Below are 27941 nucleotides of genomic sequence, written 5' to 3' on the forward strand. Positions count from 1 at the left end.
ACAGTTTAATCAGCTGCAACTGTTTGATATCTACTGCAATGCCCAATTTTACCAATAACTGGGTAGAAGTAGTGTGACTACAAGGTGACCAGTGAATGAACTACTGTACAACGATCTATGAAATTGACAGGGTATTCATTTTTTTAAAATGAAGGGGGGTGTCATTTTACTTGTATAGGTTGGAATAAAAAGACAGATTTATAGGGTGGAAATGCATAGACATTTTTTCTTTACAAAATAGTGTACATTTATTAGCTTACATTCTAACTTAGTATTAGAAATAAGTTTTGTAGAATGAGGTGGGGTAGTTTTTGCTTGGTACTCAAACACACAAGCAGAAATTAAATTTTATATGTATAACTATAATAATACAGTAGATTGTAAATAGAGTGCCATTCCTTCAGTGAAATTTCAATAATGCACAGTATTGATCTATTGCTGTCATATTCAGACTATTTAGTACTATTAAGCATTTTTTATTTTTAGTATTTTTTCAGATGATAACAGCAACTTTTAATAAGGCTGCCTCAGCTTTTATTATTTCTAGATATTCATATGTACAAAATCTATTATTTTATTAGCCTTTATTCTAAGTTAGACTATACCACAAATAACTGCAAAGTTTTGTAAAAATAGGTGTGGTGATTTTCAAGTAACCTGAAAGATAGAAGCAAAATAAAGTGAAAAAGCAACCTCTCAACAAATATTGCCCCCTGATAAAGATCAGGAGTAGTAACTCAACTGTAAGTATAAGAAGTCTTGAGTGAAATCATCTGAATTACACTTTAACATGCCAAATGTATTAGTCATTATTCACAAGTGGTTTTAATCATCCATCAGTAAACCACATCTTTGTATATGTCAATTTTTCCAAGATTTGTGTTCATTAGATATTTCTGTCATCTTTCGGCCACCAATCTGGAATACCTGCTCTGATCTGAACCCAGGAGTTTTTAGTTGAGAGAATAAAAAGCTTTTCCATGGTATTAACTTGCCGCAGAAGAGCCAATCCCAAGTCACCAATACAAGAACGGAGCTTTCCAACAGGTTTCCTAGTTTCAGTTACAACATCACTACTCTCTGTTGCTTCACAAGACTCTAAGAACTGTACTGGCATAAGTCGTTTCCGGATTACTCCAGTGTGATGAGTTCTGGCTGTCAGCTCCTGTCCTATATAACAGCCTTTTGTAAAACTGACTCCATTCATGTATGCAAGATTGGATTCCAAAGGAAGACATCCTCCTGGAGGAAGATCCTTCACTCCTTCAGGTAACCCTAGAAAAACAAATTTAAGAATTCAAATTAATATTTATCAGACTTATTTAAAAAGCTGTTAAAATACATTCAAGTATACTGCCATCTTCAAACACCACAGTACGTTTTTACCTTCTTTTAAAACAGGGACATTTTTAAATCTTACATGTCGGCAAATAAACTAAACGTTCCATGACTCGTTCTTCACAGCAGCAGGTGGCTACAAAGATACCAGTGTCGGGCGTGGACAACAACCAAAGCTGTATAGTCCTCGCCAACGTTTTACTCGTGTCTGGACACCTGTGTGCAGCCCCACTGAAGCAGCACTAAAACGCTAATGGATGTGTTTCTCTGCACTTCAAATGTTTAAAAAGGTAAGTACTTTATTTGGTCTTTCACACAATCTTTCACTGTACTTGGTTATTTTTTGCCTTGGTAATACCTGCCTGGTTATGTGCATTACCACACAGGTATATACAATATAGAAATATCTCTACTTCTTAGTATTTTGTTTTATGTAGTCAATAAGTTGTTTGGCACCATGCCCCAACATTATAGCTAGAGTGGATCAGTGAAATATGCCAAAGCATTGTTTTTTTTTTGCAGGGAATAGGATGTGTGTGCTGGTGACCTTGTTTCCTGAATATTTTCCTGGAAATTCAAGCTTTCTTCTTCATAAATGCGTGATATTTTTTGGTTGTCAGTGAATATAAACAGGTAAAAAAAGATTCCCAAACTCACAAATGTGAGAAAAGTATAACTAGTACTGCCAACAGATGTACAACATTAATCATTGTGTGCCGGCAACAGAGTACCATATGGCGAATTATGCTTTCAAATTACCGATACGCCCAGTGACAATATTAAAACAAACTTTAAAGGGGCCCTCCCCTTATTAGAAAACACAAGACGAGTTATAAAATATAAACAAAATACCTAGTACTATTTACAAGGTGTTTCTTTATTCTTGATGGAAGAAGAAAGTGTGAAGTTCCTGCACAGATGCATATAAAAATATTCTCCCACTGCGCCCGGTGCCTCAACTTTAAACAGTGCAGTCTCATGCCTAGGTGTGCCCCAACTTTGGAACTATTGAGTGCAATGATCTATATTTTATTTACTTACTGCTAGTTTGTGGTTATTTTTATTTATGGTATTCATTCTGTCTGCATCTTTTGTTTTGTTTGACAAAGGGAGGCTCCTTGGTTAGCACTGCTACCTCACAGCTCTGGCCAAAACAATTGGTCCAGCTTATCTGGCAGACTTTTCCCTAGTCGTCAGGGAATCTTTAAAGACCACCGCATCATTTATAATACAGTCAAAACAAGTTCAGTGCTTCCTTCTCCATTGACTTTCATGCATTTCAAGGAGTTTAGAGAAGTTTGCAAACATTTTCGTGATTTCACCAAACACAACACACAGTGAAGTCAGTGAAATTTGTGCATCACTAATTATAACATTCACCTGTAATGTGAAGCAAATGTACAGTATACAGTACAATAGATCTACAAAAATACAATTGTATATTACAAATATAAATTTAAATCATAGTGTTATTAAAGTAAACTTGACACTACTAATTTAATTATCAGCTCAGCATCATAGATTCCACTATGAATTCTTCATTATATCAAATGGGGCTTGAAGATATTTGAGACTATAAGAAGCTCAAGCAAAAGTAACACGAACAAAACAGTTAATCCACTTAAGAATGGCTCAAAAGAAAGAAAGTGAGGATTCTTTATTATTATATTAAAGCCCTGATCTGAATCCCACTAAGATGTTGGTGGAGAATTTGAAATAGACTATGCATTTAAGACATCCTCAAACATCGCACAGCTTCAAAGATTTGCAAGGTGCTGTCATAGATAGATAGATAGATACAGACAGACAGACAGACAGATAGATACTTTATTAATCCCAAGGGGAAATTCACAATTGACAATAATTCTTCCAGTAGTAGACAGTTAAAGTAAATTAATACTTGAGGTGGTTTCTGGCAAAAGGGACAATAACTATTACAGTCACGGGTTCACTTACTTTCCCGCAGAGAGTAATGGCATAACCATACATATTTCATTGCATACATCACTGCAAAATCAAATTTTGCATGCTTTCCCACCCAATTACATCAATCTTATCTAAACATTCTGTTTCAATGAAGATTAAACAGTGATCTGTCAACATTTATTTTAAAAAAAGAACATTCATGGGGCATCATTTTTCAGATGATTGTGAAAACATTTGCATAACAATAAGAAAACCATTTATCCATCTGAAAAAATTATTGTCCTACCCCCTTTCTAACTAACAGTAGCACAAATCTTAGAAGTGAACCTTCAAGTCTCACATAAGCATGAAACCCTTTATAAAGAAAAATTAGGCTGTATTTAGAAAGCCTTACATGGAACAAAGTTAATCAATTAAGCTATATAGCTGTTGCTACAAAACAGAGTATATCACTTAAGAGAAAATACGTCCCAATGTTGGACTGAATTACCAGCAACTGAGAATCCTGTACGGGGCATGTCATTTTCAGCTCTGGTTAATGTCAATCACTTTTTTTTTTTTTACCAATAACACTGACACCCATTTGAGTAGAATGGCAGAATCATACCACAGCCTCTGACAATTCACTACACAAATGTACAATGCTGGTTGCTTACTCACTGTACTGCCAGCTGCTCCATTCCCCCACATACGACCCTCTTCTGCTACCATCAAACACTCAGTACATTTTTGCCTGTGCAGGTGAAAAAAGAAAAAAAAAAAAAAGCAAAATGCCCTTCTGAAGGGAAAAAAAGCCCTGCACAGCACCTTAGTAGCACTAAAAACAAAAGTTTTTATGATCAAATTTTGCATTTTAATCAAAGACGTAACACTCGGCACTTTCATTCATTGCATGAACCAAGGATGACCATCAGTACGTCAACTCATCAGCACCAGTGGGTGCTGCTTCCACTTACTCTTCACTGAAAAACACAGGATAAGAATACACTGTTCTTCATTTAAGGAAACACATCATTTGTGTATGAAAATGTTAACATAAATGCAAACAACCATGTTCAATTGTCAGTTAAAGTAAAAACTAAAAATAAACCATTTTCCATAACAAGAACTCACCTAGAGTATATCGGTGTCTGTGGTATTCTCCAATATCTCCAAGTCTGCTATCTGGTATAATCTGCAGAGGGTTCACCTGATTTTCTACAATAAGTCTCCAGCCCATCTTGGCTGTACGAGGATCAGAACCAAAAAACAAGGCACTTTTGCTATCCATCACATGCTGCACAATATTTTCCTTCTCTTTGGCAGGCTCCGATGGAAGAACAGACCAAACTGAAAAACTGGAGCAAGGGACTATGCTTACTTTTCTTCGAATCTTGTAAAATAGCACGTGTTTCTGAAGTAAGTCTTTTATGTTATTATCATGCTCCAACAGAACAAAGTGCTCTTTCATCTGACTGTCTTCCACACTAAAATAAAAAAATATGAAAAAATTAATGTAGCGCTAATTAACACATTCCCCTGTATTTTTTTTAAAACATTTATTTTTGTCATTGGAAATCTGAGCGTATGAAAGCAACAATAGGAAGCCTCTCACCCCCCATCCATGTTTACACATTCATACATACATTTTTACAGATATAAAGGAATATATATACACACACACTGAAATCAAACACTTTGCAATTTAAAATGTTATTTGTGGAGTTTGGAGCAATATGGGTTGAGTATTTGTGTCCAGCTTAGAGCACCTGATCAGCATTACCTCAACTCATCATTTACAGAGACAAGGAAAGTTTGGACTTAACAGTGAATGCAGGCTGAGCTTTAACCAAGCTCCAACACAGAGGGGAAAAAGAGTTTTTAATAAGGAGAGGCTGAAGAAACCTGTTTCAGCTCATTTTTTTAAAAAATTTTTTATTAATGACTTTTTCATTGATCCTGTTTTAACTCTCTGTTCTCCATTTTGTATGTTTATTGGAAATCTGCGTCAAAACCCTGTCATTACAAAAATACAGTCCCTGCCAAATTGGTAGCAGGAAATTGTGATTAATCTCGGTCTTATATTACTGCTATGTCTAATTACTATAGAATATACGGGACAAGACACTGAAGTTGTTGGGGTTTACCCAAGATCCCAGCTTGTTAGCTACAAGGATAATAACTAAAGTAAAATCAAAAAGTCAATAAACAAAAGAAGGTTGACTTGTTGGTTGTGATTCAGTCACAAATACTGCGCTTTTCTGGCCTATTCAGGCTTCAACAGTGACAGTTCCCAAAATGAACAGTAACTTCTGACCGTCACTGCATTTGAGTAAGTCTTGACCCAGAAGGGACAGGACTTCCTATGGCTTCTGGAGGAGCAGTCATGGTCTTTGTAGGGCTCCTCCTCCACTCTTGAGCTGGAAAAGGAAATGGGGTTAGTAAATGCGTATTTACATAACCTGCCATTATTTTGTTTCTTGTGCCAAGACCCCAACCCACTCCATGAATTGTGCATGACACTGTATGCAAACTGTGAATGCTTCCCACACAAGATAACTTACTACAATTATAGCAGGCAATTGCTGTTGTGCAACCTCTATAAGCATTGTACTTCGCCATATCCCCACCCCAAGAGTTATTCTGGAGTTAACCCTAGAAATTGTAGCTGGGGTGTGGTGAAACCCTTGCTGCTGCCTTGCTGGAAGAAACATGCACTTTGGAATTTCTAGAGAAGCACAAGAGTCAACAAATTAATGCTCATCAGCATCTGCAACACCCACACAACTCTATCAACACTCCCACCAGTCATTGTCACAAGAGTTCCATTTAGCTAAGCCTCCTTTTCTAAAATGATTCAGAACTGTCAGAAGTTTCCACTACTTCCTACATTTACTGAATCCTGCCTTTCTCTCGCATGACAGGAATTACTGCAAACACTTTTTATGTCAAGACTCTTTCAAATTGAGTGACTTCCACTCGCACCTTGTACCGTTTATGCAGTTCTCTCCCACTCATCTCAAGATTCACCAATGGATAACCATCAGCTGAGATGTGTGTCCTAGAGGTTGCAAGCAGGTAGAGTTGTTCCAGTGCTCATGTGACATTATTCACTCTAATCAGTGACTTTTTCAATAGCACTTCTAAAGAGTCAGTGGGATATATCATTATAAATTAAGACTGAAGTCAAACTGATTCCATTTTCAAATGTCTCAAAATCCTGAAACTTTAATTTTACAAATCTACCCCTATTATTTTAACATTTGTCCAAACTTCAATTTCCCAAGTTAAATCAAACTTATCAGCTTTACATTAATCCATTATTTTAGAACTACAGTAAAAAATAAAAAAAAAAAAAAAACCTCTTTGTTGTGCCGTTTTCAAAGAATCTAATATGAATGATCAGACAAAATACCTTTCAAATATATGACGCGTTGTGAGCTGATCGCACCCCTACAGGTTAAAAAAAAAAAAAAGACACTGAAAAACTACCTTCACATTGCTCCCTTGCTTGCTAGGCTTACTTGCGGCTGATCTATCGTGCTGTACTTCGCAGACTTATAAGTCCAAACAGCGATTGATTGATTCTCATTCTCTCTTTCATTCTCATTCTCTCTCTCCTTTGAAGAGGAAGATATTTTTGCATTCTTTTAAATTGTCAGATGGAACGGTCATCTCCGTCTTGTCAAGGAATCCGTTTAAACCTTTAAAAAAAGAGCCATATGTTTGTTTGTAGTGTTTGAATAAAGTTCCTGTCTCTACAATCTCCTGTGTTTCTGCGCAAATCTGTGACCCAAGCGTGACAAGTAGTACCAGGAGTGGGGTAGGTTTTATTGGCTGAATATGGGAAAAGATGTGGAGCGATTCTGTTCTTCTTGTCCTGATTGTCAAATCGCCTCTGCTTATAAACCCCCTCAGGCTCCCCTTTCTCCTATGCCTATTTTGGAAGTCCCTTTCCAATGGGTGGGATTAGATATAGTGGGCCCTCTACCTAAAACTGGGTTTCAATAATGCTTGCGTTGGTTGACTATGCAACGCAATATCCGGAAGTGGCTGCTTTGAAAAAAGCCAATTCATCCACTGTAGCCAAAGCTTTGTGAGAGATTTTTACTCTTACTGGCATCCTAGAGGAATTTTAACTGATCAGGGCACACCTTTAACTTCTCGTGTGATGAAACAATTGTGTGACAGCTTTGCTATTAAGAAATTGAATACCACTGTTTACCATCCACAGACGAATGGTTTGACTGAACGATTTAACAAAACTTCAAAACAGATGATCAGGCGAGTTGCTCATGATTATCCGACGTCTTGGGACTCTATCCTGCCTTTGATTATGTTTGCGGTACGGGAATCGCCGCAGGCCTCCACTGGTTTGAGTCCATTCGAGTTGTTGTTTGGCAGGCGTCCGCGAGGCGTCTTGGATGTTGTACGAGAGGAATGGACAGGATTCGGGACAACAGCTCAAAGGCAGAGCTTTGCAGATCGGGTAATTTCATTGCAAGGAAGAATTTCTAAACGTTCTTCTATTGCTGTGGAGCATCAGTGACATGAGCAGGAAACTCAAACGTCTCTATGATAGACACTGTAAGCTCCGTGAATTTAAACCTGGTGATCGTGTTCCTACGGATCCGCACAAATTCCTAGCGAAATGGCAGGGCCCTGCCATTATTGAAGAATGTATGAGGCCGGTAAATTACAAGGTTAGAATACCGGACCGGCGCAAACCATTCCAGATTTTACATCTCAATCTTTTAAAGGAATGGCATGACCCGCAGGGGGGGGTACACTTCTTTGGCTGCAGTCTCTCAGACTGATGTTGCCATTGGTGACGATTTGACTGACTCGCAAAAGACAGAGTTGTTATCTTTATTGAACGGAACACTGATCTTTTTTCAGACTTCCCAGGTGTGACTAATCTTTCAGAACATAAAATCACTACTGAACCCAGTATTAGAGTGCAGACGCGCCCGTATCAGATTCCGGAAACACGACGGAATACTGAACGCGAGGAAGTCAAAAAGATGCTGGTATTGGGTGTAATTCGCGAAACTAAAAGTGACTGGTGTAGTCCGGTCGTATTAGTCCCAAGCAAGACGGCTCGCTTCGCTTCTGTATTGATTTCAGGTACTTGAATAAAGTCTCAAAATTTGAGCTTATCCAATGCGCCATGTTGATGAACTGTTAGAAAAACTGGGTCAGGCATCCTATATCTCCACACTGGATCTCACGAAAGGTTACTGGCAGGTGCCTCTTGAGGCTGACAGTTGTGAAAAAAACAGCATTTGCGACTCTTGACTGACTTTATGAATTTACTAGACTCCCATTTGGTCTTCATGGCGCACCTCCAGCATATGATGGACCAGATCTTGCGTCTTCATTCCGAGTATTCCGGGGCGTATCTCGATGATGTCATGATTTTCTGTAATGATTGGCAAACACATTTAGAATGTCTCCAAGCTGTCTTTGAAAGCTTAAGACAGGCTGGTTTGACAGCTAACCCCAAGAAGTGTAAGTTGGGTATGTCTGAGACACATTATCAGGGCTACTCCATGGGCAGGGGGTTTACTCCGACCTCAATTCAGAAAAGTGGAAGAGATGCTTGCTTATCCACGTCCAGAAACGCAGAAACAAGTACGTGCCTTTCTGGGGATTGCAGGTTATTCAACCCTGATTTTGCAAATAGAGCTGCTCCTCTTTCAGATCTTACTAGAAGCAGGAAAAACCGCCCTGTTGTATGGACAGACATTTGTGAACATGCCTTTTGTGATATGAAAACTGCTTTGTCTTCTTATTCAGTTCTGCGGAATCCCGACTTCTCCAAGGATTTTGTGCTACAGACGGACGCAAGTGCATTTGGTGTAGGCGCCGTCCTGTCTCAGGTTTTCGATGGGGAAGAGCACTCTATTACATTTTTGAGTAGGAAATTGCTTCCTAGGGAGCGTAATTATTCAACCATTGAAAAATAATGCTTGGTAATAAAATGGGCTGTGGAAGCGCATTATTTATGGGGTTGAAATTTCACATTAGTGACAGATCATGCTCCACTTCAGTGGTTATACCATCAAAAGGAAACTTTGGGATTGCAACCTTACAGTTTTACAGTGAGGCATCGACCCGGCTCTGAACATGTTAATGCTGATGTCCTGTCACGCTTGTTTGAGCCTGGTTTGGAATGTCGCTTGATTCACGAAAATGTGAATAAAGCTGAGGGAGGGGGGTGTGAGCTGGGGGGCTGATCGCAACCCTACAGGTAAAAAAAAAAAAAAAGACGCTGAAAGACTACCTTCACATTGCTCCCTTGTGGCTGATCTATCTCGCAATTCTTCGCAGACTTAATAGTCCAAACAGCACCTGTCAGCTTCCGATTGATTGTTTCTCTCTCTCACTCCTGACGCATACTCCTTTGAAGAGTAAGATATATTTGCATTCTTTTAAATTGTAAGACGGAACGGTTCTCTCCGTCTTGTCAAGGAGTCTGTTTAAACCTTTAAAAAAATAAAATATGCATATGTTTGTTTGCAGTGTTTGAATAAAGTTCCTGTCTCTACAATCTCCTGTGTTTCTGTGCAAATCTGTGACCCAAGCGTGACAACGTGCTTTCACTATGTCACATTTTTGGGATTATAGGAATGGACATTAGTTTGGCTTTAAAAACCAAATGAACAACACACATTTAGCATATTCATATTTAGCAATGAATATGTTTTTTTGCACATCCGTGCTTTGTGCTTAACCCTCCTGTTATGTTGCGGGTCAAATTGACCTATATTGAAGTTAAAAAATATTTAAAAACTAGTTAAAAATATTTTTTCAGTATGAAACATCTTCTGCTTGACTAAGTAAGTATAATCAACATATAAAATGAAAATGGTTCATTTCACATATTTGCAACCCCCCCCCCATGCTGCATTGTTAATATTACAAAGATCAGGGGTGTCCAAAACGTTGTTTGTGAGCTACCGGTAGGTCGCCAAAGGGTAAATGAATCTTACATAAATTTTAAAACTTGATTAGTCAAATTAGGAGTGGGTGATCTTTCCAAAAAATCATATGATCCACAATCTGAATTGCAATCTATCTTTTCAATGTAGCATATATACTTAACAGAATATCCGGTCTCAAACTCATCAAAGACCAAAGTAACACTTTAAATATCAAAACAAAGTTGAATTCAATTGTTCTCTTATTCGCTAGCTAAGCGGGGTAAGGAATATGTCCCAAGGCTGCAGCGTGAGTGAGGAGGGTTCCTTCCCTCGGCCCGTTGTGTGGATCTCTGATTCGAGCAAATAAATCGGTAATGCAAGCGAACTGATACATAGCAAAATGAGAGAAGTCACAAAATCAACTAGAATGTTCAAGCAAATTAGCAAAGTAGTTCTCTCATGAAAAGCAGACAGACAGACATTGGATTTTATATATTATATATTAGTACAGTATTTCCTAGCCTCGGTCCTGGGGGCACACTGTGGCTGCAGGTTTTTGTTCCAACCAGATTACTAATCAGTGACAACACCTGAAAAAACTGATCTCATTTAATTAGCTGGTATTATTTTTCTTTTATTCTACATTCAGAAAAGCAGAGAAGCATGACTTTTACATTTATAAGACATTTAGAAATATTTCTGCTTTTGCTATAGATTTAAATGCTTAACTTAGTGTTGGGAGGTACAGTGATCCCTCGCTATATCGCGCTTCGCCTTTCGCGGCTTCACTCCATCGTGGATTTTATATGTAAGCATATTTAAATATATATCGCGGATTTTTCGCTGCTTCGCGGGTTTCTGCGGACAATAGGTCTTTTAATTTCTGGTACATGCTTCCTCAGTTGGTTTGCCCAGTTGATTTCATACAAGGGACGCTATTGGCAGATGGCTGAGAAGCTATCCAGCTTACTTTCTCTCTCTCTCTCTCTCTTGCGCTGACGTAGGGGGGTGTGAGCAGGGGGGCTGTGTGCAGCTGCTTCCTGAAGGACATGCTGCACGGAGCTTCGCATACTTAAAAGCTCAAAGGGCACGTATTGATTTTTTTTATCTGTCTCTCTCTCTATCTCTCTCTCTCTCTCTCTTCCTCTCTCTTCCTGCTCCTGACAGAGGGGGTGTGAGCTGCCGCCTTCAACAGCTTTGTACCGGCGGTGCTTCGCATACTTAAAAGCCAAAAAGCCCTATTGATTTTTTTTTTGACTGCTTGCTTTGCACTCCTTTGAAAAGGAAGATATGTTTGCATTCTTTTAATTGTGAGACAGAACTGTCATCTCTGTCTTGTCATGGAGCACAGTTTAAACTTTTGAAAAAGAGACAAATGTTTGTTTGCAGTGTTTGAATAACGTTCCTGTCTCTCTACAACCTCCTGTGTTTCTGCGCAAATCTGTGACCCAAGCATGACATTCTTAAAATAACCATATAAACATATGGTTTCTACTTCGCGGATTTTCCTATTTCGCGGGTGGCTCTGGAACGCAACCCCCGCGATGGAGGAGGGATTACTGTATACCAGTTCATACCGAAAACCGATTTTTGTTATGATATGGATTTTTTTTATACCGCAATACCAGTTTAAATAGCCTAAACAACGTTCGGAATGTGGCGCAGTGGGAAAATGTTTAAGGGGGTACTTTTTTCACTGCTACACCGCTAAACACGCATGCAATGGAGTACATGTGTTAGTGGAGGTATTGCGTGGTGAAAACTGACAGAGAACATTCAGAAACTGAAGCTGTAGCAGACGTTAAAGTTGAACATGATGACACAGAAGAAGTTTTGCCGGAAAAAGGAGCCGCGTCTGTTGTCTGGAGATTTTGGTTTTAAAAGGTCGGATGAGGACCAAACAACTATTTACTGCAAATGCTGTAGAGCTAAAGTTGTCGCCAGAGGCGGTAACATGAGCAATTTGCTGCCCCACCTTAGCCGCAAACATGCTTTGGAGTTACCATGAATGTTTGGAACTAAGATTGGCACCCTCCACGTCCTCAGGTAAAACTGAAAAAGCTAAAGGACACTCGATTCAGACGTCACTTGTAGACACATTTGTTAGAGGTACTATTGACAAAAAAAGCAAGTGGTTGATCGAGATAACCAATGCCATTACAATCCATATAGCTAACGTGTCAGTGGACAGAGATTATTAAAAGAAAGTGTAGTTAGTTTACAAAAAATATTTACTCTTTATTCCTTTTCTAAGACATGTTCAGTGCAATACAACTTTTGACAAGCACCTCTGAATATTTTACTAAGTCTAAATGCCTCTTTGGATGGTTGAAAAAATGTCAAAATTTAAGTTGTTTGCAAAATTTGTTCAATAAAATGGTTCTATATTTTGACTGCAACTATCACGCAATAGGATAGTCAGAGAGATGCAGAAAGTAGACAAGAGTACAAGGAAATAAGGAGCAAGGCAAAGATAGAGGTGGCGAAGGCTAAAGAAAAGGCGTATGATGAGTTGTATGAGAGGTTGGACACCAAGGAGGGGAAAAAAGGACCTGTACCGATTGGCTAGACAGAGGGAGTGAGCTGGGAAATATCTGCAGCAGGTTAGGGTGATAAAGGATAAAGATGGAAACGTACTCACAAGCGAGGAGAGTGTGTTGAGCAGTTAGAAAGAATACTTTGAGAGGCTGATGAATGAAGAGAACGAGAGACAGAAGAGGTTGGATGATGTGGAGATAGTGAATCAGGAAATGCAATGGTTTAGCAAGGAGGAAGTAAGGACAGCTATGAAGAGGATGAAAAACAGAAAGGCCATTGGTCCAGGTGACATACCTATGGAAGCATGGAGGTGTTTAGGAGAGATGGAAGTGGAGTTTTTAACCAGATTGTTTAATGTAATCTTGGAAAGTGAGCGGATGCCTGATGAGTGGAGAAGAAGTGTACTGGTGTCGATATTTAAGAATAAGGCGGATGTGCAGGACTGCACTAACTACAGGGGAATAAAAGTGATGAGCCACAGCATGAAGCTATGGGAAAGAGTAGTGGAAGCTAGGTTAAGAAGTGAGGTGATGATTAATGAGCAGCAGTATGGTTTCATGCCAAGAAAGAGGACCACATATGCAATGTTTGCTCTGAGGATGTTGATGGAGAAGTTTAGAGAAGGCCAGGAGGAGTTGTATTGTGTCTTTCTGGACCTGGAGAAAGCATATGAAAGGGTGCCTCGAGAGGAGCTGTGGTATTGTATGAGGAAGTCAGGAGTGGCACAGAAGTACGTAAGAGTTGTACAGGATATGTAGAAGGAAGTGTGACAGTGGTGAGGTCTGCGGTAGGAGTGATGGATGCATTTCAAGTTGGAGGTGGAATTACATTTAGGGATCAGCTCTGAGCCCTTTATTTGCAATGGTGATGGACAGGTTGACAGACGAGATTAGACAGGAGTCCCCGTGGACTATAATGTTTGCTGATGATATTGTGATCTGTAGCGATAGTAGGGTGCAGGTTGAGGAGACCCTGGAGAGGTGGAGATATGCTCTAGACAGGAGAGGAATGAAGGTCAGTAGGAAGACAGAATACATGTGTGTAAATGAGAGGGAGGTCAGTGGAATGGTGAGGATGCATGGAGTACAGCTGGCAAAGGTGGATGAGTTTAAATACTTGGGATCAACAGTACAGAGTAATGGGGACTGTGGAAGAGAGGTGAAAAAGTGCAGTCAGGGTGGAATGGGTTGAGAAGAGTGTCAGGAGTAATCTGTGACAGACGGGTATCAGCAAGAGTGAAAGGGAAGGTCTACAGGACGGTAGTGAGACCAGCTATGTTATATGGGTTGGAGACGGTGGCACTGACCAGAAAGCAGGAGACAGAGCTGGAGGTAGCAGAGTTAAAGATGCTAAGGTTTGCACTGGGTGTGACGAGGATGGATAGGATTATAAATGAATACATTAGAGGGTCAGCTCAATTTGGACAGTTGGGAGACAAAGTCAGAGAGGCGAGATTGCGTTGGTTTGGACATGTACAGAGGAGAGATGCTGGGTATATTGGGAGAAGGATGCTAAGGATAGAACTGCCAGGGAAGAGGAATAGAGGAAGGCCTACGAAGGTTTACGGATGTGGTGAGAGAGGACATGCAGGTGATGGGTGTAACAGAGCAAGATGCAGAGGACACAAAGATATGGAAGAAGATGATCTGTTGTGGCAACCCCTAACGGGAGCAGCCGAAAGAAGAAGAAGAAAAATTAGCAGAGCAAACACCCTGGCAAACAACACTGAATAATCAAAGGCTGCAACTACTTTAGCATCAGACCCACTAATTAGTAAATAATGGATTAATAAAACAATTAGAACACCTAGAAAAGTAGAATAAAAATCAAGATGAAAATATTAAGAAAAAAAATACATTATTCCCATATAATTGCTTGGTACAGTTTAATATATATATATATATATATTTTTTTTTTTTTTCACCAAACTTAGTTTTCTAATTTTTATATTCCCAAAACACAGAACTTGAGAAATAACACATCACTTAATTAGGCCAGGAATCCAATTAATAACAGAATCTGGTTGGAACAAAACCCTGCAGCCACCGTGGGTCCCCAGGGCTGAGGTTGGGAAACACTATTAGTAAACCTTCAAAATAATGTGCTGTTGAAGTCTCAACAGCATTCTCAGCATTTCTGGAGCTTAGTAGTGCCAGATAACTATAAGAATCTTCACCAAGCAGCTCTGAAAATGTCTGCTTTGTTTGGGTCTACATACCTCTGTGAGTCTGCCTTTTCTGACCTGAATGTCATGAAATCAAAGTTCAGAACAAGACTGACAGATGAACATTTAAATGACTCCATAAGAGTGAACCTAAGTGGCTACACTCCACCATAAACCTCTCTTATTGACTCCATACAGCTCCAGTCATCTAACTAAAACACACATCACACATGCAACTAGACAAGTGAATACTCTTGTGAAGTGAAACAGTGACATGTAACAAAATGACAAATGAATAAGTAATATCTGTGTAGTTGTAATTGCCTTGTTTTGACAGTGGGTGGTGCAGTGGTAGCGCTTCACCTGTGGTAAATTCAGTTGATTGGACATGATTTATAAAGGCACACACCTGTCTATATAAGGTCCCACAGTTGACAGTTCATGTCAGAGCACAAACCAAACATGAAGTCAAAGGAATTGTCTATAGACCTGCAAGATAGGATTGTCACGAGGCACAAATCTGGGGAAGGTTACAGAAAAATTTCTGCTGCTTTGAAGGTCCCAATGAGCACAGTGGCCTCCATCATCCGTAAGTGGAAGAAGTTCAAAACCACCAGGACTCTTCCTAGAGCTGGCCAGCCATCTAAACTGAGCGATAGGGGGAGAAGGGCCTTAGTCAGGGAGGTGACCAAGAACCCAATGGTCACTCTGTCAGAGCTCCAGAGGTCCTCTGTGGAGAGAGGAGAACCTTCCAGAAGGACAACCATCTCTGCAGCAATCCACCAATCAGGCCTGTATGGTAGAGTGGCCAGACGAAAGCCACTCCTTAGTAAAAAGCACATGGCAGCCCGCCTGGAGTTTGCCAAAAGGCACCTGAAGGACTCTCGGACCATGAGAAAGAAAATTCTCTGGTCTGATGAGACAAAGATTGAACTCTTTGGTGTGAATGCCAGGCGTCACATTTGGGGAAAACCTGGCACCATCCATCCCTACAGTGAAGCATGGTGGTGGCAGCATCATGCTGTGGGGATGTTTTTCAGCGGCAGGAACTGGGAGACTAGTCAGGATAAAGGGAAAGACGACTGCAGCAATGTACAGAGACATCCTGGATGAAAACCTGCTCCAGAACGCTCTTGACCTCAGACTGGGGCGACGGTTCATCTTTCAGCAGGCCAACGACCCTAAGCACATAGCCAAGGTATCAAAGGAGTGGCTTCAGGACAACTCTGTGAATGTCCTTGAGGGCCCAGCCAGAGCCCAGACTTGAATTCGATTGAACATCTCTGGAGAGATCTTAAAATGGCTGTGCACCGACGCTTCCCATCCAACCTGATGGAGCACGAGAGGTGCTGCAAAGAGGAATGGGCGAAACTGGCCAAGAATAGGTGTGCCAAGCTTGTGGCATCATATTCAAAAAGACTTGAGGCTGTAATTGCTGCCAAAGGTGCATCGACAAAGTATTGAGCAAAGGCTGTGAATACTTATGTACATGTGATTTCTCAGTTTTTTTATTTTTAATAAATTTGCAAAAACCTCAAGTAAACTTTGTTTCACATTGTCATTATGGGGTGTTGTGTGTAAAATTCTGAGGAAAAAAATGAATTTAATCCATTTTGGAATAAGGCTGCAACATAACAAAATGTGGAAAAAGTGATGCGCTGTGAATACTTTCCGGATGCACTGTAAATACGGCATAAAAATCTGGGCAGCATGTGATGCAAATACCAGCTATGTATTGAACATGCGTGGAGGAGCCCCAGAGAAAAATCAGGGTACGAGGGTCGTGCTTGATATGGCACAAGGCCTCAGGCGGTACAACATAACCTGTGACAATTTTTTCACAAGCTACAACTTGGGTCAGGAGCTTCTAAAGAGAAAGCTCACGATGGTCGGAACGGCCCGAAAGAACAGGGCTGAACACCCTGGTCCAAAAGAACAGGCTGAACTCCCTGCTGAGCGGCTGGTAACCAAGAACAGGGCTCCTCAGTCTTCCATGTTTGCCTTCACAGACACCACAGCCCTAGTGTCTCTTACTGCCCCCAAAAAAGTGAAAAATGTTGTGCTCATGTACACTTTGCACAAAAAAGCTGAAACCAACTGTAATCCTACACTACAATGCCACCAAATGTGTGGACAACGTCACAGGGTCCTACTGCACCAAGCGAATGACTGCGTGCTGGCCGCTGGTCATCTTTTACAACATGATTGATGTATCAGCCTAAAATGCATTTGTCATTTGGACGGAGATCTTTCCTGAATAGAACGTGTCAAAGTTGTACAAGAGGCGCCTCTTCCGTGAGGAGCTGGGGAAGGCGCATGTGGTACGCATATACAACAGAGGCAGCACATGCCAAGGACCCCAGCTGCTGCAGCTACAGTGAGGGAGATCCAATAGAGGACTTCACGTAGTACACCAGTGTGTGAGGTAAGTGTGTGTGTGTGAGCATGTGTTTGTCTTAGGATCAGCAAAAAAACAAAGTAATCATTGTCCTCTTTTATTTTTAGGTTGCAGATACTACTAAAAGGTTGTCAAGGTTTCTGCTTTAACTACATGTCTTGGTAGTTTGTTGCAGATTCCCACAAATCTTTGCATAAAGAGGTGCTTTCTGGCTTCAGTTCTAAATACACTTCCCCTGTATTTCCACTTGTGTCCTCGACAGGGCTGTGGAATAGGAGTTGAGGAGTCAGAGACAATTTTTGGTATCTTGAGTCAGAAAAAATGTACAGACTCCGACTCCTAATAAATTTAAATTGCAATGAAAAAAAAAAAAATCAGTAAGTTTGAATGCCCCATTTCATAAACAATAGTCATAATTAAGTACTTCTCTGATGTAAGAATAAAGCCCAGTGCATAGTTGTGTTACTACTAGTGTGAAGTTCAGCTGAGCTATTATACAACCATACATTCACACATTGTAATCTGGATTATGGTACATTACAAAAAGTGTTTTAATTTTATTTCAGATATAATGTGTTTAACAAGTTCATTTGAATGTAAACAAGTGTAATGATATAGGTGATGGTGTGTGCTATGGCCTGATGTGTGTTGAGGGGTTTTGTCTGCACTCTCCACATATGCTCCCACCCAGGGCTGAATTTTACCATAACTTTGCACACCACCTGTTCTAGAAGATTTTGAAATTAAAAAGGAACAGATTCTATGTATTGTGACAGATAATGCTTCTAATATGTTAAGCACAATTAAGAAAATGAATAAAGTTGATGAAGAAAGTGACCAACAGATATTAGAGGAAGACAGTTCTGCAAGTATTGGAGAAAGTGAAACCGAAGAGAATAGTGAAATTTTGGATAACATTGCTGAAGAAGCATCTAAGCTTACTACTATTCAACATATGCAATGTGCTGTTCATACTCTGCAACTTGCAATAAGAGATGGATTGAAAGATCTTCATGCAAGCTACTCTAATTAGCAAATTGAGGTAAGTAACTGTTGCAGCCAGAGCTCCTAAAACAGATGCCATTTTGAAAAGGCGTGCAGGAAAAGGAGCCATTTTCGATCAAACAACATGCTGGGGAAGCACTTATTTGATGGTAAAGTGTTTGCTTGAACTAAAAGACTTTCTTTAAGAACTGGGCAATTAAAATGTTTTATTAACTGAAAGCCAGTGAGCACAAGTAAAAGAACTGGAAAATCTACTTTCTTACCCCTTTACTGTCACCAAGAGGTTGCATATGAAGATTTAACACCCAGTAAATTTTTCTTGGAATGGAAGAGCTTGATATATTGCCTGAACAAAAGTGAAGGGTTAATAGCGGATGGCATTGTATCTTCAATGAACAGAGTCTCTTACTGGATAATTAAATCTTGCTAGCTGCTATTTATGTTGAGCAGTGACCAGATTGCTAATGGAAAAAAGGCACTCCATGATGTAGCAGTTCACATAAAGGGATTACTACTACCTGAAACACCACCACTGGATGAAGCTATTAAGCACTGGTAACTCAGGATCATCCTCTACAAATGAAGAATTAGATTTTGATTCCTACTTGGATAAAATGGAAGTTTCAAAAGCAAACCGACATCACCTATGCGTGAAAGATAAACGACCAGTAAATGTCCAAATAAAGAGATTCCAGCAGGAGTTTTTTTAAAGAATTAAAAGTAGTTGAAAAGTATGATCACTTATGGAAACTGACTGTAGAAGAAGCCATCCTTGTTGATCCAGAGATTATTAGTGATGTGGCTAGAACTGTAACAGCAATGTCACCCACCCAAGTCAGTGTTGAAAGACTATTTTCAGCTCTAACAATAATCAAGTCAGATTTAAGAAGCAATTCAGTTTTGTAGAACATTGCATTGAGATAGTTCTGGATTGCATTTAACAGCTATTCTACTCTACAACTGTATTCCAAGTTTAATATAAAACTGTTTTTTGTTCATGTAGTTAAGCTTTGTTTTTGTTTTAAAACTACTGAAGAATGTGGTTTATATTTTTTGAACTGGTAAAGTTCCTGTTCCTGATTTTTATGCATGCTACTACTTTATAGCCACTTGATAAAAACAATAAATAAAACCTTATTGTTTTTATTTTTTTGTTTAACTGGCCAAAACGGTAGAGAGTCAGCTTCCTAGCTAGTAGTTATGTTCTTAAATGACGTGTACGTTGCCTTCCTTCAACCAACATGGAAAATACATTAGCATATTAAATACAGAGGAGTCGGGGAGTCGGAGTCAGAAGTACTGGAAACTAAGGAGTCAGAGTCGAAGAATTTATCTACAGACTCCACAGCCCTGGTCCTCGAATGTGTGATTCACCCTGAAGTTGAAAGAATTCTGTTTGATCTACTTTATCAATGCCTTTGAGAACTTTGAAGACCTGGATAAAATCTCTACACAGTTCTTCTGCTGGTGAGTAAATAGATTTAATTCTCAGAGTCTTTCTGAGCAGAACATGTCCTTAAGTTATGGATTGCAGCTGGTTGCTTTTCTCTACACAGCTTTAGGAGATGTTAAAACTTTGTTGTAACATGGTGACCAGAACTGCACACAGTACTTCATATGCGCTGTTACTTGTGCATTTTATAGCTTATGTATTAAGTCCCTCAATTTATCTTCAACCTTTTAATGATGTAACCTAATATTTGCCTTTTAATAGCTTCAGCATATTGCTTAGATGATGAAAATAATGTGCAACATAAACCCCTAAAGCATTCTTTTCATATATTTATATTCGTGTTCCTTTTCACCACATGTAACAGTTCACACTTATCTACATTAAATTGCATTTTCCAAATGTTCACCCAGTTCTGAAGCTTGTCCATGTCTTTTTGAAGTGTTTTCACTGCCTCCTCAGTATCTGCCATTTTGACGCTTTAAGTATCATATGCAAATTTCACAAATTTACTAACTACAGTAATCCCTCCTCAATCGATGTTTATATGGTTATTTTTATATTGTCATGCTTGGGTCACAGATATGCACAGAAACACAGGAGGCTGTAGAGAGACAGGAACTTTATTCAAACACTGCAAACAAACATTTGTCTCTTTTTCAAAAGTTTAAACGTGCTCCATGACAAGACAGAGATGACAGCTCCGTCTCACAATTAAAATACAAACATATCTTCCTCTTCAAAGGAGTGCGCCTCAGGAGCAGAGAATGCAAGAGAGAGAGAGAAAAAAGCAAACAATCAAAAATCAATAGGGCTGTTTGGGCTTTTAAGTATGCGAAGCACCGCCGGACAAAGCAGCTGCAAGAAAGGGAGCAATGTAAAGGTAGTCTTTCAGCATTTTTTAGAGGAGCGTCCGTATCATCTAGGCCAGTGTGCAAACAGCCCCTCTGCTCACACCCCATCCGGCAGGACCAGAGAATGTCAGAGCAAGAGAGAGAGAGAGAGAAAAGCAAACAATCAAAAATCAATACGTGCTGTTTGATCTTTTAAGTATGTGAAGCACCATGCGGGAAGCATATCGCTTGACAAAGCAGCCACAAGTAAGCCCAGCAAGGAAGGGAGTAATATGAAGATAGTCTTTCAGCGTTTTTTGAGCACCCTCTAGGGGTGCGAACAGCCCCCGTGCTCACAATATATTTGAGGAGTTTTATTTAAAACGTAATACGCGCTCTGGTTCGGTAGCTTCTCAGCCATCTGCCAATAGCGTCCCTTGTATGAAATCAACTGGGCAAACCAACTGAGGAAGCATGTACCAGAAATTAAAAGACCCATTGTTCACTGAAACCCACGAACCGGCGAAAAATCCGCGATATATATTTAAATATGCTTACATATAAAATCCGCGATAGAGTGAAGGCGCGAAAGTCGAAGCGCGATATAGCGAGGGATTACTGTACATAAAAATCAATATTAATATAAATTAGAAAAAGTAATGGGCCCAGGACAGACCCCTGAATGACTCCACTGATGACCTCACCAATCATGAGGTATTCTCCTCTAATCTGTATTTGTCTCCTGCCAATTAACCAACTTAAGATAGTTTTTTTTCCAGGTACCTCTGATGCCTGTTGCTTCTAGTTTCAAAACTAATCTTTAACCAGAGATTTTGTATGGTTTGCTTTTGTCAACGATTGCAGTTGCCTGTTTAAAAAAAATAAATAAAAAAAAATTGAAAATCTGGTTTGGCAGATCTTCCTCTCATAATGTACTGAATCACAGCCAACATGGATTATTCTTCATTAGGTACTATATAGTACAGGTAAATACAATCCCCTCTTTCACAACTATAGCAACAAAAACTATACCAGCCTTTAAAAGAGAAAACTAGAAATTAAACACACTGTACTGCGGAGTACCTGCGTAACTGTTTTGAATGCACTGTTTGGACCGTGTTTAAAGAATCCTATGCTGACATTGATGAACTGATGGACACTGTAATAAGTTATATGAAATTTTACAACGATGCCACAATCCCCATTAAATTAGTCAATATATATCTTATCCTATTATCCTGTTATATAAAAATGGTAATCAGGAAGATCAAAGTAACTACAGGCCAGCAGGCTTAATGTGCATCACAGGTACATTAACAGAAGGAATTAATAAGGAGAAGTTTCAGCAGCACATGGCAAAAACAGGTTTTAGGAAACAGTCACCAGATGGGGATGGCCGTCTTACTAATATGCCGAAATTCTATAAGGAAGCAACAAATGGATATAATCAGGGTAGTGCATATATTATCCAACCATCCATTATCCAACCCGCTATATCCTAACACAGGGTCACGGGGGTCTGCTGGAGCCAATCCTAGCCAACACAGGGCGCAAGGCAGGAACAAATCCCGGGCAGGGTGCCAGCCCACCGCAGGGTGCATATATTATTTATCTTGATTTCCAGTAAGCATATGATAAGATCCCATGTGCCAGGTTGGGCATTAAACTAAACGAAGTGTGAGTTCAAGGTGCAGAGGGTAGATGGATGCAGTATTTTCTAAAAACACACTAACTGTGGGTTATAGTACAAGAATCCTTATTAAATTTTGGGTGGTGTCCCAAGTGTCAGTGCTAGGTCTGCTGCTATATTTCATTTAAGATTGCAAATAATGACAAGCTAGGTGTTGTGGCAGATAATCTAGAATTCATTGAACAATTATAGAAGGACATACACTGCATCCGGAAAGTATTCACAGTGCATCACTTTTTCCACATATTGTTATGTTACAGCCTTATTCCAAAATGGATTAAATTCATTTTTTTCCTAAGAATTCTACACACAACACCCCATAATGGCAACATGAAAAAAGTTTACTTGAGATTTTTGCAAATTTATTAAAAATAAAAAAAATTGAGGAAGCACATGTACATAAGTATTCACAGCCTTTGCCATGAAGCTCAAAATTGAGCTCAGGTGCATCCTGTTTCCCCTGATCATCCTTGAGATGTTTCTGCAGCTTAATTGGAGTCCACCTGTGGTAAATTCAGTTGATTGGACATGATTTGGAAAGGCACACAAGTGTCTATATAAGGTCCCACAGTTGACAGTTCATGTCAGAGCACAAACCAAGCATGAAGTCAAAGGAATTGTCTGTAGACCTCCGAGACAGGATTGTCTCGAGGCACAAATCTGGGGAAGGTTACAGAAAAATTTCTGCTGCTTTGAAGGTCCCAATGAGCACAGCGGCCTCCATCATCCGTCAGTGGAAGAAGTTCGAAACCACCAGGACTCTTCCTAGAGCTGGCCGGCCATCTAAACTGAGCAATCGGGGGAGAAGGGCCTTAGTCAGGGAGGTGACCAAGAACCCGATGGTCACTCTGTCAGAGCTCCAGTGTTCCTCTGTGGAGAGAGGAGAACCTTCCAGAAGGACAACCATCTCTGCAGCAATCCACCAATCAGGCCTGTATGGTAGAGTGGCCAGACGGAAGCCACTCCTTAGTAAAAGGCACATGGCAGCCCGCCTGGAGTTTGCCAAAAGGCACCTGAAGGACTCTAAGACCATGAGAAAGAAAATTCTTTGGTCTGATGAGACAAATATTGAACTCTTTGGTGTGAATGCCAGGCGTCACGTTTGGAGGAAACCAGGCACCGCTCATCACCAGGCCAATACCATCCCTACAGTGAAGTATGGTGGTGGCAGCATCATGCTGTGGGGATGTTTTTCAGCGGCAGGGACTGGGAGACTAGTCAGGATAAAGGGAAAGATGACTGCAGCAATGTACAGAGATATCCTGGATGAAAACCTGCTCCACAGCGCTCTTGACCTCAGACTGGGGCGACGGTTCATCTTTCAGCAGGACAACGACCCTAAGCAGACAGCCAAGATATCAAAGGAGTGGCTTCAGGACAACTCTGTGAATGTCCTTGAGGGCCCAGTTAGAGCCCAGACTTGAATTCGATTGAACATCTCTGGAGAGATCTTAAAATGGCTGTGCACTGATGCTTCCCATCCAACCTGATGGAGCATGAGAGGTGCTGCAAAGAGGAATGGGCGAAACTGGCCAAGGATAGGTGTGCCAAGCTTGTGGCATCATATTCAAAAAGACTTGAGGCTGTAATTGCTGCCAAAGGTGCACTGACAAAGAATTGAGCAAAGGCTGTGAATACTTATGTACATGTGATTTCTCAGTTTTTAAATTTTTAATAAATTTGCAAAAATCTCAAGTAAACTTTTTTCACGTTGTCATTATGGGGTGTTGTGTGTAGAATTCCGAGGAAAAAAATGAATTTAATCCATTTTGGAATAAGGCTGTAACATAACAAAATGTGGAAAAAGTGATGCGCTGAGAATACTTTCCAGATGCACTGTACAGTATATAGTATACAGGCTTGGGCAGATTTGTGCTAGATAAAATTTAATGTAAGTAAATGTAAGGTATTACAAGTAGGAAGTAAAAATATTTTGCATGAATACACAATGGGAAGTCATAAACATAAAAGAACAGCTTATGAGAAGGACTTATGAGCATAGAGGACTTGTCACTATCAACTTCCAAACAAGTGTAACAGAATGCAAGATAAGAAGAAGTGTAGAATATAAGACAGAAGTGGCTTTATAAAGCAATACAAATTATATTTTTGGCCACATTTGCAACCATTTTAGTTGGCGACTCCTGCCAACAGTTAGTAAATAGCAATAACGAGAATGGAGTAATTATTGGGCATAATCTATAATAATAAAAGGCAAAGCCCTCACTGACTGACTCACTCACTCACTGACTGACTGACTGACTCATCACTAATTCTCCAACTTCCCGTGTAGGTGGAAGGCTGAAATTTGGCAGGCTCATTCCTTACAGCTTACTTACAAAAGTTAGGCAGGTTTCATTTCGAAATTCAAAGCGTAATGGTCATAACTGGAACATATTTTTTGTCCATACACTGTAATGGAGGAGGCGGAGTCACGTATCGCGTCATCACGCCTCCTACGTAATCACGTGAACTAAAAACAAGGAAGAGATTTACAGCACGAGTCACACGCAGGAACGAAGGTAAATGACGTTAATTTTTGACTGTCTTTTAATACTGTGTAAGCATACATATTAACACATGTACAATTAAACGTGTGCATTTACGGGGTGATTTCTCAGGCTTAAAAGATCACCTTTTATCAAACGCGGGAACAAAGGTAACTGACGTTGTTCACTGTCTTTTAATACTGTGTAACCATACATATTAACACATGTGCAATTAAACGTGTGCATTTACGGGGTGATTTCTCAGGCTTAAAAGCTCGCCTTTTACTAAAAAGGTAAATGCAAAACTATTTTCAATCAGTTTATTGAAACGCTCCCGTTAAGGATTGAAATAACATATTCGCGAGATAAAAGAACGAAGTAGGGGGAAATGGAGGAACAGCCGCAAACAGCGAAGAGCAAAAAATTAATTAAACAATTGAGAACGGAGAGAGTTAAGCATACAAGCATGTTCATAAGGGAAACAAAGCACGGTGTAAAACGTAAGTTTAAATTAAGTTTATAGAAACGCTCCCGCTGCGGATTGCAATAACATATTCGCGAGATAAAAGTTTAATGAGAAGACACGAGGTATAAACGAGACTTTGGATCACTTTGTAACGGAGTTAAAATTGCTGTAGCAAGAAACGTTTAAGTGCCGGGTCTTAGCTAACATTAAATAAAGGCGTGGACATCGCAACATCACACAAGAGAGCGGTTCACGTGAACATATGAAGCGACTGACGCATACAGACATATTCATGTGTGCAGGTACTTCGGAAACAAAGAACAGTGTAAACCTAAAGTTTAAATTAAGTTCATAGACCTACAAAAGGTTGCCATTGATTTGAGGCAAGATTGCTTTTCTCCTGTACAACTATACGTTGCATTCTCAACAGTAAGCTTGCACGGCTTCGTCATATTACAACCGGAGTGCTGAACTGACAATGTGATATAGAAACAGAACAATCGTAAGAACAGGATTAAATAAAAAGGCTGCTTCCGTTGGCAAAGCAACGAAAAAGGAAGACCTTATATGACGTTCGTTTATAAAACAGCGGAGAGGCTGTGTGAAGTCAGCTTCACAAAAAAACAGATCCTTAACAAATTTTTATTGGTATATTTTCACTCAATTTAAAAAGGTTTTCTTCTTAATAAAAATTTAAAAGCAGTACTTCGCCGCTGCAAAGCACGGGGATGTATATATATACATAGATAGATAGAGAATAGAGTGCACCTCCATGGCCGTGGGAGGCGGAGTTGCGTATCGCGTCATCACGCCACCCACGTGATCACGTGAACTGACTGTGAAGGCAGTACGTACAAAACAAGGAAGAGCCCCAAACAGCACTGAAGAAAACATTCATTACACAATTGAGAAGGCAGCGAAACAATAAGAAGCGAGCGAGTGACGCATACAAGCATATTCATAAGTGTAGCTACTGCGGAAACAAAGCACGGTGTAAACCGTAAGTTTAAATTAACTTTATAGAAATGCTCCCGCTGCCGTTTGCAATACCATATTCGCGACTTACAAGTTTAATGAGAAGACACGAGGTATAAACGAGACTTTGGATCACTTTGTAACGGAGTTAAAATTGCTGTAGCAAGAAACGTTTAAGTGCCGGGTCTTAGCTAACATTAAATAAAGCCGTGGACATCGCAACATCACACAAGAGAGCGGCTCACGTGAACATATGAAGCGACTGACGCATACAGACATATTCATGTGTGCAGGTACTTCGGAAACAAAGAACCGTGTAAACCTAAAGTTTAAATTAAGTTCATAGACGTACAAAACGTTGCCATTGATTTGACGCAAGATTTCTTTTCTCCTGTACAACTATACGTTGCATTCTCAACAGTAAGCTTGCACGGCTTCGTCATATTACAACCGGAGTGCTGAACTGACAATGTGATATAGAAACAGAACAATCGTAAGAACAGGATTAAATAAAAAGGCTGCTTCCGTTGGCAAAGCAACGAAAAAGGAAGACCTTATATGACGTTCGTTTATAAAACACCGGAGAGGCTGTGTGAAGTCAGCTTCACAAAAAAACACATCCTTAACTAATTTTTATTCATATAGTTTCACTCAATTTCAAAAGGTTTTCTTCTTAATAAAAATTTAAAAGCAGTACTTCGCCGCTGCAAAGCACGGGGATGAATATATATAGATAGATAGATACAGATATATATATATATATATAAATAAATATATAGATAGATATATAGATAGATAGATAGATATATATAAATTTATATATATAGTATATGATATATATATATATATATGTGTGTGTGTGTGTATGTATGTGTGTATATGTATATATATGTTGATATATGTATATACAGTAATCCCTCCTCCATCGCGGGGGTTGCGTTCCAGAGCCACCCGCGAAATAGGAAAATCCGCGAAGTAGAAACCATATGTTTATATGGTTATTTTTAGAATGTCATGCTTGGGTCACAGATTTGCGCAGAAACACAGGAGGTTGTAGAGAGACAGGAACGTTATTCAACCACTGCAAACAAACATTTGTCTCTTTTTCAAAAGTTTAAACTGTGCTCCATGACAAGACAGAGATGACAGTTCTGTCTCACAATTAAAAGAATGCAAACATATCTTCCTTTTCAAAGGAGTGCAAAGCAAGCAGTCAAAAAAAAAATCAATACGGCTTTTTGGCTTTTAAGTATGCGAAGCACCGCCGGTACAAAGCTGTTGAAGGCGGCAGCTCACACCCCCTATGTCAGGAGCAGGAAGACAGAGAGAGAGATAGCGAGAGACAGATAAAAAAAATCAATACGTGTCCTTCAGGAAGCAGCTGCACACAGCCCCCCTGCTCACACCCCCCACGTCAGCGCAAGAGAGAGAGAGAGAGAGAGAGAAAGTAAGCTGGATAGCTTCTCAGCCATCTGCCAATAGCGTCCCTTGTATGAAATCAACCTGGGCAAACCAACTGAGGAAGCATGTACCAGAAATTAAAAGACCTATTGTCCGCAGAAACCCGCGAAGCAGCGAAAATCCGCGATATATATTTAAATATGCTTACATATAAAATCCGCGATGGAGTGAAGCCGCGAAAGGCGAAGCGCGATATAGCGAGGGATCACTGCATATGCGGATGTGTATATGTATATATATAAATATATATATATATAGATATGTGTATATGTAGATATGTATATACAAGTATATGTTTATGTA

General features: G+C 39.8%; 1 protein-coding gene across 1 annotated transcript in view; it reads right to left on the reverse strand.

Annotated features, from left to right (window-relative positions):
• Positions 1 to 222: 222 nt before the first annotated feature.
• Positions 223 to 27941, reverse strand: part of iba57 (iron-sulfur cluster assembly factor IBA57) — a 74366-nt gene continuing 46647 nt past the window's right edge. The window contains exons 2-3 of the mRNA XM_028803885.2: positions 4378 to 4730; positions 223 to 1275 (exon numbers count right to left, since the gene is read on the reverse strand). Of these exons, the coding sequence (XP_028659718.1) occupies positions 887 to 1275; positions 4378 to 4730 (742 nt within the window). The 3' untranslated portion in view covers positions 223 to 886. The remainder of the gene's footprint in view (positions 1276 to 4377; positions 4731 to 27941) is intronic.

Source organism: Erpetoichthys calabaricus, chromosome 6, assembly GCF_900747795.2.
Source record: "Erpetoichthys calabaricus chromosome 6, fErpCal1.3, whole genome shotgun sequence".
NCBI classification, from domain to species: domain Eukaryota; kingdom Metazoa; phylum Chordata; class Cladistia; order Polypteriformes; family Polypteridae; genus Erpetoichthys; species Erpetoichthys calabaricus.